Source organism: Euleptes europaea, chromosome 7 (genome assembly GCF_029931775.1).
Source record: "Euleptes europaea isolate rEulEur1 chromosome 7, rEulEur1.hap1, whole genome shotgun sequence".
NCBI classification, from domain to species: domain Eukaryota; kingdom Metazoa; phylum Chordata; class Lepidosauria; order Squamata; family Sphaerodactylidae; genus Euleptes; species Euleptes europaea.
The window spans coordinates 91,906,023-91,924,113 of NC_079318.1; the positions used below are offsets into that span (position 1 = coordinate 91,906,023).

At 50.8% G+C, this 18,091-nt stretch overlaps 1 protein-coding gene across 1 annotated transcript in view; it reads right to left on the reverse strand.

Annotated features, from left to right (window-relative positions):
• Positions 1-7,682: 7,682 nt before the first annotated feature.
• The window catches only part of EFNA1 (ephrin A1), a 10,982-nt gene continuing 573 nt past the window's right edge, over positions 7,683-18,091 (reverse strand). Inside the window, exons 2-5 of the mRNA XM_056852598.1 lie at positions 10,866-11,161; positions 9,631-9,696; positions 7,995-8,045; positions 7,683-7,798 (exon numbers count right to left, since the gene is read on the reverse strand). Of these exons, the coding sequence (XP_056708576.1) occupies positions 7,683-7,798; positions 7,995-8,045; positions 9,631-9,696; positions 10,866-11,161 (529 nt within the window). The remainder of the gene's footprint in view (positions 7,799-7,994; positions 8,046-9,630; positions 9,697-10,865; positions 11,162-18,091) is intronic.

Sequence of the window (18,091 nt, forward strand, 5' to 3'; positions counted from 1 at the left end):
CTACTGCTAGGTGACCTTGGGCTAGTCACCGTTCTCTCTGAACTCTCTCGGCCCCACCTACCTCACAAGATGTCTGCTGTGGGGAGAGGAAGGGAAGGCGGTTGTAAGTCGGTTTGATTCTCCTTAAAAGGTAGAGAAAATCGGCGTCTAACAACCAACTTCTTCTCAATCCCCTTCCTTCTGCGGGCCTGGCATCTTTGCTTGAGATATTATTGTTGCAGGAACCTGATGGGAGGGGCAGCTAATGCCACCGGGAAACTGGGGTGGCAGGGCAGGGCGAGGCAGAAAAAAAGACAAGCCGAACTTTGTAGGAGGGCCTTGAAGTCAACTCAACACCTGAAGTGCATGGGAACGCTTGCCAGCATTATTATTAGTCTCTAAATAACATTTAGTGGAGTAGCTCTGTTTGCTGCCTGAATAGCCCCGACTTGCCTGGTCCCGTCAGATCTCAGCAGCTAAGCAGGGTCAGCCCCGGTTAGTACTCAAATGGGAGGCCACCGAGGAACTCCATGGTTGCTACGCAGAGGCAGGCAGTAGCAAACCACCCCTGTTCGTCTCCAGCCTTGAAAACCCCATGGGGGGTTGTTTTTTGCGAGTTGATGGTGCTTAATTATTATTATTACTGATGTACATTATTTTTCGGTCTGGTTTTTTAATTGCCTTTACAGATGTATTTTCATTGCGCCTGTTTTAGTTGGGCAGAATGGCGGGGCATAAATGTTGTCATTCTCGGTCAGCCGGCTAGCTGTCAGTGGGCGATTTTAGCCTCCTCCACGCGGACAAGAATTTATGTATTTGTTGTTTTATTAAAAGGAGCCCCGTGGCGCAGGGTGGCAAGCTGCAGTACTGCAGTCAACAGCTCTGCTCACAACCTGAGTTCGATCCCGACGGAAGTCGGTTTCAGGTCGCCGGCTCAAGGTTGACTCAGCCTTCCGTCCTTCCGAGGTCGGTGAAATGAGTACCCAGCTTGCTGGGGGAAAGGGTAGATGACTGGGGAAGGCGATGGCAAACCACCCCGTAAACATAGTCTGCCTAGTAAATGTTGGGATGTGACGTCAACCCATGGGTCACGAATGACCCAGTGCTTGCACAGGGGACTACCTTTACCTTTCTTTGTTTTATTAGACAAAATTTAGCCCGTCTTTCTGCCCTTGTAAGGTCCACCAAATTAAAACATACATAAACCAAATTAAAACATACATACTAAAAATCACATCTGGAAAAAACCATTAGAACCAACAAAAACCACATCATTAAAACAATTAAAATCAGAGATAAATACATACAAAAACATACACATGAAAACAATTAAAACATTGGGCAGGAAGTCGGGATCAGCGAGGGAACACCAAACAAAGTCTTTGCCTGCTGAACCAAAACAGACAGGCAAATCTCCCTAGGGACAGAGTTCCAGTTTTGGTGCCACCACCAAGAAGGCTCCATCTTGGGTTGCCACCCACCTAATCTCTGAAGATAGTGGCACACAAAGCAGAGCTTCCAAAGATGACCTTAGTGGTTGGGTAGGTTCATAAGGGAATACATGAACACATGAAGGAGCCTTCATAGAATCATAGAGTTGGAAGGGACCACCAGGGTCATCTAGTCCAACCCCCTGCACAATGCAGGAAACCCACAACCACCTCCTTCCTACCCCCCCCAGTGACCCCCACTCCATGTCCAGAAGATGGCCAAGATGCCCTCCCTCTCATCATCTTCCTAAGATGCCTTCTACCGAGTTGGAGCACTGGTCTACCAAGGTCAGTATTGTCTACTCTGACTGGCAGCGGCTCTCCAGGGTCTCAGGCAGGGGTCTTTCACATCACCAACTACCTGGTCTTTTTTTAAATGCTGGGGACATGAACTTGGGGCCTTCCGCACACCGAGTAGATGCTCTACCGTTGAGCCACAGCCCTTCCCCATGATTGTTTTACCTTCCTTTTTTATGACAGTTGCATGTGTTTAAATGCCAGCTATTCCACAACTGCTGCAAACCGATCCAGCATGAGTTTAAAACAATCTCAAGTTTCCCAAGACTTTAAGCCCCGGAGGGCTGAAACACAGGGCACACATTTCAAACCAAAATAAATACAAGCGAAAACGGCTGAGGTCAGTTCCCAAACACGCCCGGTTTCAGAGCCGGCTGGGGAGCAGAAGGTAACATTTGAGTGGAATGACTGCCCTGAAAACAATGTATTTTCAGGGCCAACCGCTCTCGCCACGAGGAAAACATTACGTCTGTCTCGGCCTTAAGTACAGCATGCGGCAAAATAGAGCGGGGAGTTCAGCTCAGGCTATGGTTCCTTAGTATGGGAAGAAAGGATACTCTGAGCCCCTTTCCAGGCATAGAAGGGAAACGGAATAGTTCTGTGGCTCAGTGGTAGGGCTTCTGCTTGGCATGCAGAAGGTCCCCAGTTCAATCCTCAGCATTTCCAGTCCAAAGGATCAGGCAGAAGGTGATGGGAAAGACCCCTGCCCGAGACCCTGGAGAGCCATGGGAAGGGCTGTGGCTCAGCGGCAGAGCATCTGCTTGGCATGCAGAAGGTCCCAGGTTTCATCTTCAGCATCTCCACTTAAAAGGACCAGGAAGTAGATGATGGGAAAGACCTACGCCTGAGACCCTGGAGAGCCACAGCCAGTCTGAGTAGGGGCTGTGGCTCAGAGCATCTGCTTGGCATGCAGAAGGTCCCAGGTTCAATACCCAGCATCTCCATTTAAAAGGACCAGGCAGTAGGTGATGTGAAAGACCTCCACCTGAGACCCTGGAGAGCCACTGCTAATCTCAGTAGACAAGGATGACCTTTGATGGACCAATAGTCTGATGTAATCAACATGTGTTTTGGGGTGGGGCCATGGCTCAGTGGTAGAGCATTTGCTTGGCATGTGGAATGTCCCAGGTGCAATCCCCAGCATCTCCCGTTGAAAGGACCAGACAGTAGGTGATGTGAAAGTCCCCTGCCTGAGACCTTGGAGAGCCGCTGCTAGTCTGAGTAGACAATAATAACCTTGATAGAACAATGTTCGGAGTCAGCAGAAGGCTGCTTCATGTGTAGCTAGAGATGAGTCAGCAGACATAAGAGAGTCTCCGAATTGGAAAAGTGATGTCTCAGCTCAAGGGCAGGGCAGCCTCCAGGAATTCATACCAGGTCTCACCAATCCAGAGAATTAATAGCATCTGCCAATAGCAGGGCCCAAGACTGTGCATCCTATTACCCTTGGATGCCCAAACGGGGCTCAGCCCATCCAAGGTAGCTTTATACATAACAGGCCTGACCTCCAAACACAAAACAATCAGACCCCAATTCCAGCATCCTGTTTCCACTGGATTGTGCCAGGAAGCCATAAGAGCATAAGGACTTAAGAAAGGCCATGCTGGATAGGACCGTCCATCGAATCCTGCAGTCTGTTCACACAGTGGCCAACCAGGGGCCTCCAGGAAGCCCACAAACAAGATGACCACAGCAGCATTATCCTGCCTGGGTTCCACAGCACCTAAGATAATAGGCCTGCTTCTCTGGTCCTAAATAGGTATGCATCATGACTAGTGTCCATTTTGACTAGTAGCCGTGGATAGCCCTCTCCTCCATGAACCTGTCCACTCCCCTCTTCAAGCCTTCCAAGTTGGCAGCCCCCACAAACTGGGCATGAAGGCAACACGTGTGAAAGCAACCCAACTGGTGTTGAGGTAGACTGCCTCTGAACATGGAGGTTCTACCTTAGCCAGGGTAGCTGGTGGTGGTGAAATGTGCCAACAAGTTGTGCAGCTGACTTATAGTGACCCTGTTGGGTTTTCAAGGCAAAGAGCTGAGCGGAGGCGGTTTGCCATTGAATTCCTCTGCGTAGCAACCCTGGACTTCCTTGGTGGTCTTCCATCCAAGTACTAACCAGGGCCGACCCTGCTTAGCTTCCGAGATCTGACAAGACTGGGCTAGCCTGAGCCCTCCAAGTTAGGGGAAATGCTGTCAAGGGGAAGATAATTTCCCCCCATTGTAGCCATTTTTTTCTAATCTGTTTAATGTTATAAGCTTCACACCCTTTGCTGCCCCTCAACTACCTCAAAAAGGCCGAAATGCTTTTAGCATTTCTTCAGAGAGAAGGTTCTCTAATCTTTCAGTTGCCCTTTGCTGCACCTTCCCCGGCCTCAACCCCGACACAGGAAGGAGCAAATTCCCCTCCAACAAAAGCACACACCAAAACAAGAGCTTAACCTCAAACCAACTTTTGACACAGCGGCCGCAGAAGCCGACAATGAGGTTGTGCTGAGTAACAAGAATCGTCTGGCGGGACCTCTTCTTCCCCCACGCCCCGAACACACCACAACGGCAAAGGCAGACAAGTCCACACAACCGCACCAATCATTCCCATGACCGGCTCTCATCCGATACGCTCCCATGATGCACCACAGCCTGGAAGGCTCCACACCACAACAAACCATTGAGGTTCTTGGACCTTCAGGTACTGAAAGCGCATGGCAGAGCACCGGTGCGCAATCGATCCCCTTTCTCCTTTCACATTCCTCCTCAAAAGTCAGCTTTTCTATACAGTCTTGGGCGTGGGGTTGCCGAACTCCAGGTAGAGCCTCCAAGAATTAGAACTGATCTCCAGACTACAGGTTATCAGTTCTCCAGGAGAAAATGGATGTTTTGGAAGGTGGAATCTATGGCATTATAGTCTACCAAGGTCCCTCCCTTCCCCAAACCCAGGCTCTACCCTCAAATCTCCAGGAATTTCCCAACCCGGAGTTGGCAACCCTACTTGGGCACCATGAGGAACATCTCCAGGGTTCCAGGAATCTTTGGGCAGGACGTACTCCAGAGGATCCGCCACTAAATGTGCTTCCCTCACAATGCATGCCCAAACCTTCTTGGAAGAGGGAGCGGAGCGCCACCCCTTCATAATCTTTTAAGCCCCACTGGCACCGGTAAGGCTGAAGAGTGGGGCTGTGCTATCTACAGACACTTCTCCCAATGTGGAAGTGGAAGACAGCCCCAATCTGAAATGAGAGCTCGCCCCAAAGTCCTCTACAGTGCATGTAGGGAGAACTCACCTTCTTGTCAGGAGAGCGATGCCCCAATTTTACCAACCCCAAACTCACACACACCCGTCTTCATCCTGTATGGAAAACTAAGGGTGCTTTCACACATGCCGAATAATACACTTTGAAACTGGATTTCAGTGTGAAATGGCAAAATCCACTTGCAAACAATCGTTAAAATGCACTGAAAGTGGATTGAAAGTGCATTATTCGGCATGTGTGAAAGTGCCCCCAGTCGACATGTGTGTAACCCAACCAAACTTACACCTGTCCGCTATCTGACGAAGGGAGCTTTGACTCTCAAAAACTTACACCTGAAAATCTTGTTGATCTCGAAGGTGCTACTGGACTCGAATCTTCGCTCTTCTACTCCAGACCAACACGGCTACCCGCCTGAATCATTGGTCCACTGTTTATCTTTGCCTCCCTCTCTCCTCCTTCTATGGACTTTAATCCACTAAATTTTAGGTTGCAAATTCCGTAGGGGAGGGACTCATTCTGTTATTGTGTGCAGCACCGTGCACACTGAGGAAAAATACAACTTTGCAGCCATGAGGACTAGATACTTTAATGAAAGCCAGGATTCCTCCAGGTTTCAATTCCCTGATCTATATGCTCCATTTGGTGTCTTTTCTACATCTTCATGGAATACACAACCCTGCCAGCTGAGTCCAGCAGATGGAACAGATTGGACAAGGGCTTGGGTTCTAAAGAGGAAGAAGGAGGAGGAGGAGGAGAGGGTTTTTATATGCCAATTTTCAATACCTTTTTAACCAGCTTGCAATCTCCTTCCCTTCCTCTCTCCACAACAGACACTTTATGAGGTAGGTGAGGCTGAGAGTTCAGAGAGAACCGAGACTAGCCCAAGGTCACTCAGTTGGCTTCATGTGGAAGAGTGGGGAATCGAACTAGCTTCACCAGATTAGAGTCCGCCATTCTTAACTACTACACCTCGCTGGCCCTCTATCCCCAAGATGACTAGTAGGCTCACTTTTGGGAACAGTGCCAAGTTATCTTGGAAATAACCGAGTGAAAAGGCTTTTTATATATATTTTCAGGAGCTGTAGAAATACTAAAACACAGCAGCAGTTATCAAGACAAATGGATAAAAGAGTGGGGTTTTATCGAACACTGTTGCGCTCCCCAATAGACTGCCCCCAAACCACACCCTAATTCATAAAACCAATTGGGTTGAACTTGACATGGTAGCATTTTAAGAAACCTCCTCCTCAGGATCTCCTAGAGAAGTAAAATTTTAGGGGGAGAGGGGGGCAAAATTAATGGGAAGACAATTCTGTACCCAGTCTGAAAGCTTTTGCTATCTGCTCCGCCCCATGTCCATTAGACTCCGCCCCTGAGCCATGAATGGTCCAACCACGTGCCAGACCCTGCCCCTGTTCCAGTCTCTACCCCTGGCCCGCTAAGCGCCACCCTTTGGCTTCTAGGCTCCACCCACAAGCATCAGACAAACAGGAACCGCTATCAGATACCACATGGATGCCTGCAAGCCACAGACGCTAACACAGCATGTTTCTTTCGAAGTTCTTTATTCTGTATAAAAAAAATCCAGTGGTAGAAAAAGATTTACATCGAGGTGCTGCCCTCCACTTTTAGCCCCTCAAAAAAAACGTTGTTTTCACCCTCAATTCATCCACTGTCCCCATGATTTCATAACGTCGTCAAATGACCTGGCGGTCCATCACCTGTTATCTTCTTCCTCAATTGGCCCCTTCCCCAAACTTGTAAGATCCTGTGAGATGCGGCAGAACGAGGCAGGAAGTCGCACACCCCGGAATCAAAACTGGATCAGAACAAACAGGGTGAGAGGCAGAACTGGGACTTCTGTACATTTTCTAAATGATTTGAGGAACTTATTCAGTTTGACAAGGAAACAGAGCCTCCATATGCAGAGGCAGCAGACCCCTAAATACCAGAGGAGGCCCCACAGTCTGATCCAATAGGGTTTTCTTACATTTGAAACCAACTGGGCTCCACTTTGGTCTTTTGGGGTTATGGGACAGAGTTCATTTGCGTCGTAAGCAGGAAGAAGGCGGGTTCATCAGGAGGGTGTAAGAGAGGGGCTCCCCCAAAGTCCAGGCCCGGCCTGTTTATTGCCCTATAAATTATTTGCTCTGTACAGAGCCCACAGTGGGCAGCTGGTAGATGCGGCATCGCAGTGCGCCTAGCTCCATCCCAGAGTCCACAGATCCGAACAATGTGGCATGTCCCATGGCACACCTGTGGCAATCCGAGCATCGCCGCCGGCGGGATACTCAGCGAAGTGTCCTTCGGGACAGGGAAGTTGAGTCTGATGGGGCCCGTCCAGTGAGTCCAGTTCCTCAATGGAGGAGACAAGTTCCAGATTCCCCCAAGTAGTCCACACCTGGTTGCCAGCCCACCTGGGCCACCCTGTCCATAGCTTAACTTTCCAAAGTGCTCGACGTCTCCATTCCATGGCCACGATCCATTGCTGCTCCCTGCCCCGCCGCCTCCCTCGCAGCACGAACGGCCGCCCTCCGTTTAATCCCAGCGCTCAGCCCCCTAACACTGACAGGCCTGTAGCTGTTCGCGGAGGAGTTGCGAGCGCACGGTGGACCCGCGAACACGAGGATCGCCCTCCGGCTTCACGACTCGGCTGGGACGAGGGGGGTCAGAGTCCGTGCCACAGCAGTAGCGGGACCAAGAGGCCGATGAACGTGAAAGGGCTGCAGGGCCGGGGCGCGGAGTTCTGGCCCACGCTCCGCAACATCGGGGCATCGGGGTCATCTGGGGGGGGGGGAAACAAGAAAAGAGAATAAAGGTAAGAGCTAATAATTCTGTGGGAAACCTTCTGCAGCATTTGTGGCAGAAAGGGTACAACTAGACGCGCCCCCCATACAACCCACCATTTCTCCCTCCCAGTCACATCGACCCTCTCCCAGGTCTCTCCCGCTAAACTCATTACCCCCCCACAGGGACCTACCTGACTGGAGTCTCCCCTTCTGGGTGGGAGCGCGGCCAGGCGGTGTCCGAGCTAGAAGTGAACGGAGACGCACAGTGAAGGCCGGACCCACAGAAAAATTCCCCCCATGACTTTTGTTTTTGTGTCTTAATCCCCTATTGAAATGTTGACTGTAAACTCGCTGTGCGGATTCTCAGCCCCTCTCAGCACGGGGACGATGTTCCTGGTCTACCTTGCTGGGTTGTTGCAAGGATTGCCGAGAGAACGTACTCAGAATAGGTCAAGTGTCGTTGCTACTAGTAAGCAAAGACTACCCTGTTCTAGTTGCCATGAGAAGAAGAGTAAATTTTTACATGCCAACTTTCTTTACCACTTAAGGAAGAATCAAACCGGCTTACAATCACCTTCCCCTCCCCACAACAGACACCCTGTGGGGTAGGTGGGGCTGAGAGAGCTGTGACTAGCTCAAGGTCACCCAGCTGGCTTCAGGTGGAGGAATGGGGAAACAAATCCAGTTCACCAGATTAGTGTCCACTGCTCATGAGGGGGGGGAACCAAACCCGGTTCTCCAGATCAGAGTCCACTGCTCCAACTACTGTATTTACCCAAAGGACTAGTTCTTCCCCGCCCCCCAGGGTTCTGGGTTACAACCGAGCCAAGAAGAAGAAGAAGAGTTGGTCTTTATAAGCCGACTTTCTCCACCACTTAAGGGAGAATCAAACTGGCTTGAAATCACCTTCCCTTCGCCTCCCCTCAACAGGCACCCTGTGAGGTAGGTGGGGCTGAGAGAGCTCTAAGAGAGCTGTGACTAGCCCAAGGTCACCCAGCTGGCTTCACGGGTAGGAGTGGGGAAACCAACCCAGTTCATCAAATTAGCCTCCGCCACTCATGTAGAGGAGTGGGGAATCAAACCCGGTTCTCCAGATCAGACTCCACCGCTCCAAACCACTGCTCTTAACCACTACACCACGCTGGCTCTCAGAAGAAGCGTATGGGTGAGCCTCTCCCTCAAATTCAGTTTAACCACATGGATATAGAAGGCCAGCGTGGTGCAGTGGTTAAGAGCGGCAGACTCTATTCTGGAGAACCAGGTTCGATTCCCTGCTCCTCCACATGAAGCCTGCAGGGCGACCTTTGGACCGGTCACCGTTCTCTCCAAACTCTCTCAGCCCACACAGAGGTAGGCAATGGCAAACCACCTCTTGCGTTGAAAAACCCGATGGGGTCGCCATAAGTCGGCTGTGACTTGACAGCACTTTACACACACACATAAAATTCCCATTTGGGAAAGAAACGCAAACATGGCCTGTTCTCAGTAGTAATTCAGAAAAACCTTGGGACTTTGCATAGTCCAAATGTCAGGGCTCTCATTCAGCAGACAGAACTTAAACTCTTCCAGGCTCAGGAACAAGTGAGTAATAACTGGGGGGGGGGGAATCTTTAGATATTCTCCTCCTCCAGTTCCATAGAAATTGAGAACTTTTCTATGGGCCAATTCAGATGAACCCCTCCCCCCTTCCCCAAAGATGAGAAGGTGTTTCCCTCACCGCAAAGATTAGTCTGCGAGTGGCCCTTAAGGAAACCTGCCCCATTCCCGGCCTTTAAAGCCAGAGGTCTCAAAAAGAGGGCAGGCGGGGTCGGCAGCTAGGATACTTACTGCTTTTTCCAGCCACCATCACCTTCAGCTTGAGGCAGGTATCTCCGTGGCGATGGATTGGCTTTGCTAGCAGGGGGAAACAGGCAGGGGAAAAAACACCAGGTTGGTTAGAACAAACGGAGGAACGGCCACTCTTCCAACTAGCGTAGGGGTCCCCAACATGTCGGCCATGGGCACCAGGGGCCCAACACCTTTCCAGGTGCCCACCAAGTGTTTTTAGAAAGTGGGTGTGGCCACACGGGGCTCTTGCCTAGCAGGGCTTCTGATAGGCCACAAGAGGTTTGATTGGCTGTGCAGATTAAAATAACATGGAGTCAGCAGCACAACCGCATATGTGCATGGTTCCTTCAAAGCTCCCCCTCTCAGAACCCAACTGGTCCCCAAACGCCATTGAACTCAGTTTGTTATAATCCAAAATCACACCATTCGTATGAACGGGATTATAAGAAGGGCCCAGTTGGGCTAGGTTCGAATCCCACCCATCTCCGACCAGCCGCTCGGAGTCTGTTTCCCGTGTCCGTAAAATGGGTCAAATGGTAACCACCCCTCTCATCAGGACAATATATTAACATAAGAACATTAAAAGGGCTGTGCTGGATCAGAGCAAGGCCCATCGAGTCCAGCAGTCTGTTCACACAGTGGCCAACCAGGGGCCTCTAGGAAGCCCCCAAGCAAGACGACTGCAGCAGCATTTATCCTGCCTGTGCTCCACAGCACCTAATATAACAGGCTTGCTCCTCACGTCCTGGAGAGTATAGGTATGCATCAAGACTAGCATCCATATTGACTAGTAGCCATGTACAGCCCTCTCCTCTGTAAGAATATAAGAAAGGCCAGGCTGGATCAGACCAAGGCCCATCGAGTCCAGCAGTCTGTTCACACAGTGGCCAACCAGGTGCCTCTAGGAAGCCCACAAGCAAGATGACTGCAGCAGCATTTATCCTGTCTGTGTTCCAATGCACCTAATATCACAGCCATGCTCCTCTGATCCTAGAGAGAGTAGGTGTGCATCATGGCTAGTATCCATTTTGACTAGTAACCATGGATAGCCCTCTCCTCCACGAACATGTCCGCTCCCCTCTTAAAACCTTCCAAGTTGACAGCCATCAACACATACTGGGGCAGGGAGTTCCACAATTCAACTATGCATTGTGTGAAGAAATACTTCCTTTAATCCGTTTGATTACAATGAACTTCAAAAAGAAAACAGTCGCTTCCGTTCCGGGGATACTTACAGATGTAATAGTATGCGTGACCCTCCCGAAACTCTTTGCCGAGTGTGAACGGTGTGAACCGCTGGAATTTCTCGGAGAAGCGTTCTGGCCCATGCAGGGCGTCCGGCCGGTCACACTCCCAGCGGATCTGGTCCTTTGAGCGCGGCTTGCATGTTTCGTACTCCTCCTGCTCCACCAGGTAGAGGGTGTAGCGCTCCATGGAGTGCAGGGGGACGCTGCCGTCCTCGTAGTGTGGACAGATGATATCCAGGTAATCGTTGAGATGTACCTGAACGGCGTAGTCATCCCATAGAAACCTGCACCGGAAGGAAGGGATTGTCATCGTTAGAGGTAATAACCGCCCGTCAAAAAAATGTCCTCGCCCGGTTGCAAATCCTTACGACAATCCTGTAAGGTAGATCAGTTGCTTATGTATTTATACCAGGCCGCTGGTGAGTTCACACACTTGATCCAAACCAGGATCTACTCAGTTCTTTTAATATATATATATATTATTAAGTATATAAGTATAAAAACAAAATGTAGAAAGATAAGAATACAGAAAGGAAAAATAGATTAGTGAAGTCCAATCTTCAAATCTTAACGTTCAAGACATCATCTAATAGTTTAACAAACAATAAACAACAGCTAGAAAACTTATCTTCTATGCGATACACAGTATCACAACATTGTACATCAGTGAAAGATCGAATAGTTCCCAATAGTCCTACCATCCATCTTATAATAAATCAAGTTTTCTACATCGTATTTATAAAACATCATTTAAAAATTAAATCCAATTACTGGATCAAATACAACATGTAAAATAAACATCACTTACAATATTACTAGTTGCTAAATACTTCTGAGGAGAGAAAAAAATCCTCCCCCCATTTAAAATTTTTTATTCTCTCTTTCCCCCTGTATTTAACCAGAATAACAGTATATGTATTTATTTATTTTATCCTGAGAATAATACAAATAATATAATTTCCATTTTTCTTGAAATTCTTCAGATGGTTTCCTTTTAATGTAATTTGCAAGTTTCACCATAGATAGGTATTCCGTTCAGCTCAGTTTGTTATCGGCTAGCTATGCTAGCACTCTGCCCTTACCTGAATGGCCCAGGTAAGCTCGATCTCATCAGATCTCGGAAGCTAAGCAGGGTCAACCCTGGTTAGTATTTGGATCGGGGGCCACTGAAGAATTCCAGGGTTGCTACACAGAGGCAGGCAATGGCCTGGAAAATGCCTCTCAGAAATCTGCTTAACCACTGCAGTCAAAATATACAGGGCGGCGGGGGAATTAAAACTTTTAAAAGTGTGCGTAACTCCGGACCCCGTCGATTACCACTTTTCTCGCCAGCTCAAATCAGCCCCCCAACAGATTAATCAACTTGAGCTCTGGTTGATTAACAGCGCAAGCCTATCCTATTGGGCTCAGTGGTAGAGCATCTGCTCGACATGCAGAAGGTTTCAGGTTCAATCCCCGGCATCTCCAGTTAAAGGGATTAGGCAAGTAGGCGATGGGAAAGACCTCTGCCTGAGACCCTGGAGAGCCGCTGCCGGTCTGAGTAGACAATACTGACTTTGATGGACCAAGGGTCTGATTCAATCGAAGGCAGCTTCATGTGTTCATGTGTATCCATAGAAGTCAACGGGGCTTAGAAGGGTGTAACCTAACAGTCAAACAGACTCGGGTTTCTATTCCCATCTGGCTCAGATGTACCCAGATTTTCCTGTCCTGGCAGGTACATAAGAACATAAGAAAGGCCCTGCTGGATCAGACGTAGGTCCATCAAGTCCAGCAGTCTGTTCACACCGTGGCCAACCAGGGGCCTCTAGGAAGCCCCCAAACAAGACGACTGCAGCAGCACCATCCTATCTGTGCTCCACAGCACCTAATGTAATAGGCATGCTCCTCTGACACTAGAGGTATTTGGGGGGACGGCAGCAGAGGGGGCGTTCCAAAAACACCCCTTTGGGGTAGCCGCTTCCCAGGCTCCTGAGCAGGGCAGGGTGGTTTCTGCTGACATTCCCAACATCAGGACAGGGTGCTTATTAAAGATTAACCACGCCATCTGGGAAGCGGCTCCACCCGGGGCCCTTGGGATTGTGGGAAGGGCTGGGAACGCGGCACGGCCGCTGGGGCTCTCCCCAAACCGGTTCGGCTGCCCGGGGAGGCTGACGGCTCTCTGGCAGGAGGCAAAGGCATGAAGAAAAGAAAGGAGGAAACCTTACTGCAAAGTGGGGAGCACAGGGGAGCACAGGCACTGCTGGGCACCCCCCCCCAGACTGCCTCATCACCCTAGGGCGCACACACGCACACACACCTGTGGCGGCTCCTGACCCATCAAAGGCCTTCAGCAGACAGCAATCTGCAAGAAGGAATCCTGAAACGCCCCCTGGCCAAGTTTAAAAGCGACAAGATCTGTTGGCGTTTGTTTTGAAACCGAGACCCTCATAGACGCCTATCTTTTTTTGGGAGGGGCGGGGGTCAAAAACAGTTCCTGTGAAACCAAGCATCTAACAGAAGCATTTATCTATTGACTTCATTTATGCCCCGCCTTTCTCCCCAACGGGGACCCAAAGTAGGTGACACAGTTCTCCTCGCCTCTATGTTATCCCCCGAAAGCCCTGCGAGGTAGGTTAGGCTGTGGCAGGGAAATAACTAAAATAAAGACTTTGAATCTATTTGGTGTGGATTGGGCCGCAGGACTCCCTTGGTCGGGAGTTCAAATTTCCCTGACCACTGCAAGCACGTGCGACTTGCCCAAGGTCGCCCGGCAACGTTCCAAAGCAGACTGGGGATTCGAACCTGGGTCTTCCAGATCCTCGGGCAACACTCTCACCGCTACACCATGCAAGCTGTTATGGATATGTGCTGATGCAGGGGTTTTTGAGGTTCTGCAAGGTCATAAGAACATAAGAAAGGCCCGGCTGGATCAGACCAAGGCCCATCGAGTCCAGCAGTCTGTTCACACAGTGGCCAACCAGGGGCCTCCAGGAAGCCCACGAACAAGACAACTGCAGCAGCACCATCCTGCCTGTGTTCCACCGCGCCCAAAATAATAGGCATGCTCCTCTGATGCTGGAGAGAATAGGGTTGCATCATGACTAGTATCCACTTTGACCAGTAGCCATGGCTAGCCCTCTCCTCCATGAACATGTCCACTCATAAGAACGTAAGAAAAGCCCCGCTGGATCAGGCCAAGGCCCATCGAGTCCAGCAGTCAGTTCACACAGTGGCCAACCAGGGGCCTCTAGGAAGCCCGCAAGCAAGACGACCGCAGCAGCATCCTCCTGCCTGTGTCCCACAGTCCCCAGTAAAATAGGCCTGCTCCTCTGATCCTGGAGAGAATAGGCATGCATCATGACTAGCATCCATTTTTACTTGTACGTACACTTCGAAGGCTGAGACTCATTTGTCGGAGGTTTTGGCAACGTCGGGGCATTTCATCGCAAAGGAACTAGACCGGGACGGGCGGCTTGGCTGATGCACACTATACAGGCGTTACACAGCTGTTCTCGGTTCTCCGGGGCCAGAATTGCCACATCTGTCCCACACTTATCCTGCTTCAACTTTGGCTGACCAGGGCAACCGCTGCGGGCCCAAGGGGAAAAACCACATGCGCACACCCCTGTCCTACAGTGGTTGTAAAGCCCAGTTGGCCGGGGGAAGCGTGGTTACAAGCAACTTTTTGGTCGAAGCACCTTCACCCTTGGCTGAAAACCTGTTTTTAAAAACACCCTAACAACACGTCTGTCCGGAAAAAAGAAAGTTTCCTGTCCTCCGTGCCCCGGCGCCTTCCTCTGGCAGCTTGCCGGCCCCTGCCAGGAAGGAAGAGGCCCGCGGCCAGTGGGGAAACTGACCCTGGGAAAAGAAGGGCTGGCCGGCCACAGACTCACACACACACACACTCTCTCCTCCACTTTCCAACTCGGCCATGCCAAGAGCCACCACCTGGCTCCGGGCCACTGCTGAGCGTCACCCCTTTGGCAGCGCCAACGTGCCAATTTAGTTCTGCTTGGAAGAGTAAGCGTGGACAAACAGGGAGATCGACAGTAAGGGGAGGGTAAGGGAAAATCTGGAAACAAACCTCTGGTGAATTTTCCCCTCCCACCCCACCGCGGTCTACCCCGTCCTAGATGAAGTTCTGCAGGCTCCTGCTCAACTGCTTTCCAAATCCCTCCCAGGATTTAGCTGGTGCCAAGGGCTCCCAAGGCTCAACCCTAGCCTCCTCTCTCCATGTCAGACCAGAGCCTGAAACCTACAAAGAGATGACAGCGTCTCCGTGCACGTGCAGAGTGCCTTTCTGCTGATCTCGGGTATTTCACCCTGCCTTTCTTTCACAGTGGTGGTACGTGGTTATCTTTCCCCCTGTTTTGTCCTCACAACGACCCTGCTAAGTAGGTTAGGCTGTCTGACCCAACATCACCTAGTGAGTTACGCAGTGGGGATTTGAACCTGGGGCTCCCAGGGACTCTAACCACTCTACCGCACCTCTCCCTCCCCATTACACAGCTGCAGAGCTGCCCTGTTCGCAAGTTACACTGCATACATGTACAATGTGGGCACACACGTACAATCCGGGTGCAGCGTCCACCTGATTTCCCTTTCGACGCGGGTCGAGCAATTCTCCCGTGACGTTCCAGCCATGTGCAGCTGAACGTGGGATTTAAACCCCAATTCTATCCAGGGGCCGATCCCTAGTTTCATTTGGGAAAGGGAACACACATCGGCCCTTGCTCACAAACTGAGGTGCGCACATGAGCGTTCCAGGTAACATGGGAATGTATGAGAGGTAACCTTTGAACAGAGCGAGAATGCCTGCACTTCCAGGATTCCAAGAAGGATAATAATAATAATAATAATAATAATAATAATAATAATAATAATAATGCAGTCGTCTTGTTTGTGGGCTTCCTAGCGGCCCCTGGTTGGCTGCTGTGTGCTCAGACTGCTGGACTCGATGGGCCATGGTCTGATCCAGCAGGGCCTTTCTTATGTTCGTAACACATGAAGCTTTCTTCTATTGAATCAGACCCTCAGCGGCTCTCCAGGGTCTCAGGCAGGGGTCTTTCACATCACCTGCTTGCCTGGCCCCTTTAACTGGAGATGCCGGGGATTGAAGCTGGGACCTTCTGCATGCCAAGCAGATGCTCTACCACTGAGCCACCGCCCCTCCCCATAACAACAACAACAGAAAAGAGTCCACCTTAAAGCACCTTAAAGACTAACAAAAATTTTGGCAGATCGGCAGGACTGGGGAGCTTTACTTTGACTATGGAGTACGGGGCCTGTAGAGTGTTTAGTGATGGAGGTGATTTCCCGTTTGAAATCACCTTGGTATCCGTGTGTTATATTTCCGTTTGTAGGTTTTTCTTTTGTCAAAGACACTTGAACCATCTAGCAAAGTTTTACGATGGTTTCGACAGCATTAATGGGGGGCATTGGTCCTTTCGTTGCCCGTTTTGCCCTTTTTGAGAGTTGGTTTTGCAGCCTAGATGGGAGCTTATGGGGGTTCTTGTTATCCACTTGTATTTTATGATGTTTTGATGTGACCGCTTTAAGTTAAATAAATAAATGTAAAATTTAAAAAAGAAAAGATCATTCTGGCAGGATGCGAGCTTTCGTGATCCTCAACTCACTTCTTCAGATGCTGTGAGCGGTGGCTCACGAAAGCTGACACCCTGCCAGAAATCTTGCTAGTCTTTACGGCGCTACTGGACTCTTGCGCTTTCCTACTGCTTGTGACAAACGCAGCAGCAGCAACAATAATAACAATGATTTATTGCAGTCGTAGACTTCTAAATGGCGGCAGTCCGGGGCTCCCACCCAGATTTGAGCCTGGGGGTCTCCCTGCCCCAGTAATGAAAGGTAACATCAAACGCCAGGGGGATGGGCCGAGACCAAGCCAGGGAGGGAGGGAGGGAGGGAGGCCACCTGGAAAGGGCACACCAGAGTCCCTGGCCTTGGGGTTTCCACAACAGGACACAGCTGGCTGCGCTCCTGATACAACCAAAGGAACAAAGGAGCCAGCCCCCCTCCCTCCCTCCCTCCCCACACACACACCTTGCTTTTCAGCTTGAAAACAATCCTCTCCTGGAGATTAACTCTTAGATCCCCGGAAACACTCTGGCCGGCTTCCCTGCCCTTTTAATGTGCTGCGTGACCGGGCAGATGTTTAACAGGCGAAGCCCGTGCGGCGCACACCAGTTGAATTTCGGCCTGCTGGGCAGCGGGTTTCTGAAAGGCACCCCCAGCCTCCCAACAGCAACCATCGGATTCGGGTCCAGGTTGAAGAAGAAGAAGACGAGTTGTTTTTTAAATGCCGACTTTCTCTACCACTTAAGGGAGACTCAAACCGGCTTACAATCCCCTTCCCTCCCCTCCCCACAACAGACACCCTGTGAGGCAGGTGGGGCTGAAAGAGCTGTGACTAGCCCGAGGTGACCCAGCTGGCTTCATGCAGAGGAGCGGGGAAACAAACCCAGTTCACCAGATTAGCGTCCGCCGCTCCTGCAGAGGAGTGGGGAGAATCAAACCCGGTTCTCCAGATCAGAGTCCACCACTCCAAACCACCACTCTTAACCACTGCACCACGCTAGGTTGGCTTGGGCCCTGGTGGGTGTATGGTGGGAGACCCCTACCCAATATTGCAGCCGGGATTGCACAGAGCTCCGTGCCTTCCATAGGCCCTTGTGACATACTCCTTCTTTGGGGTGGGATGCCATCCTCCAGGTGGGGCCTGGAGATCTCCCAGAATCACCACTGATCCCCAAGGGGTTCTTTGCAGCCTGTACACAAAGTTAATTGTATTCTCCTTGGGGGCAGGGGTTGGTCTCTTCCCCCCCCTCCGCTTCTCCGCCAAGCGCCACCTTCCACAGCTAACAAAAGCCGTCCTGTCCCAATCTGAGACGATGCAAACTGGATTCCCGAGTCGGCAGGGCACGCCTGCCAACCCTCGCCCTCCCCTGTCTCCTGCCAGGGCACCATGTCCCCCCCGCCGCGCGATGCCACCTAGCAGAGAAGGGAGAAAGAGGATAAAGGGGGGGGGTCTCTTTGTTGGCCTGGCCCGATTTCCCAGCAAAACCTGATTCATGCCCTTGTCACGTTGCCCAGGGGTGGGCCGGGTGCCAAGGCAGGGCCTAGCGGGTGGATGTTTACAAATGCCAGCCCCGAAGCCCGGCCCTCCGAGGGCACGGAGAGATAAAAAAGCGCGCCTCCCCCCTCCGCAACAACAG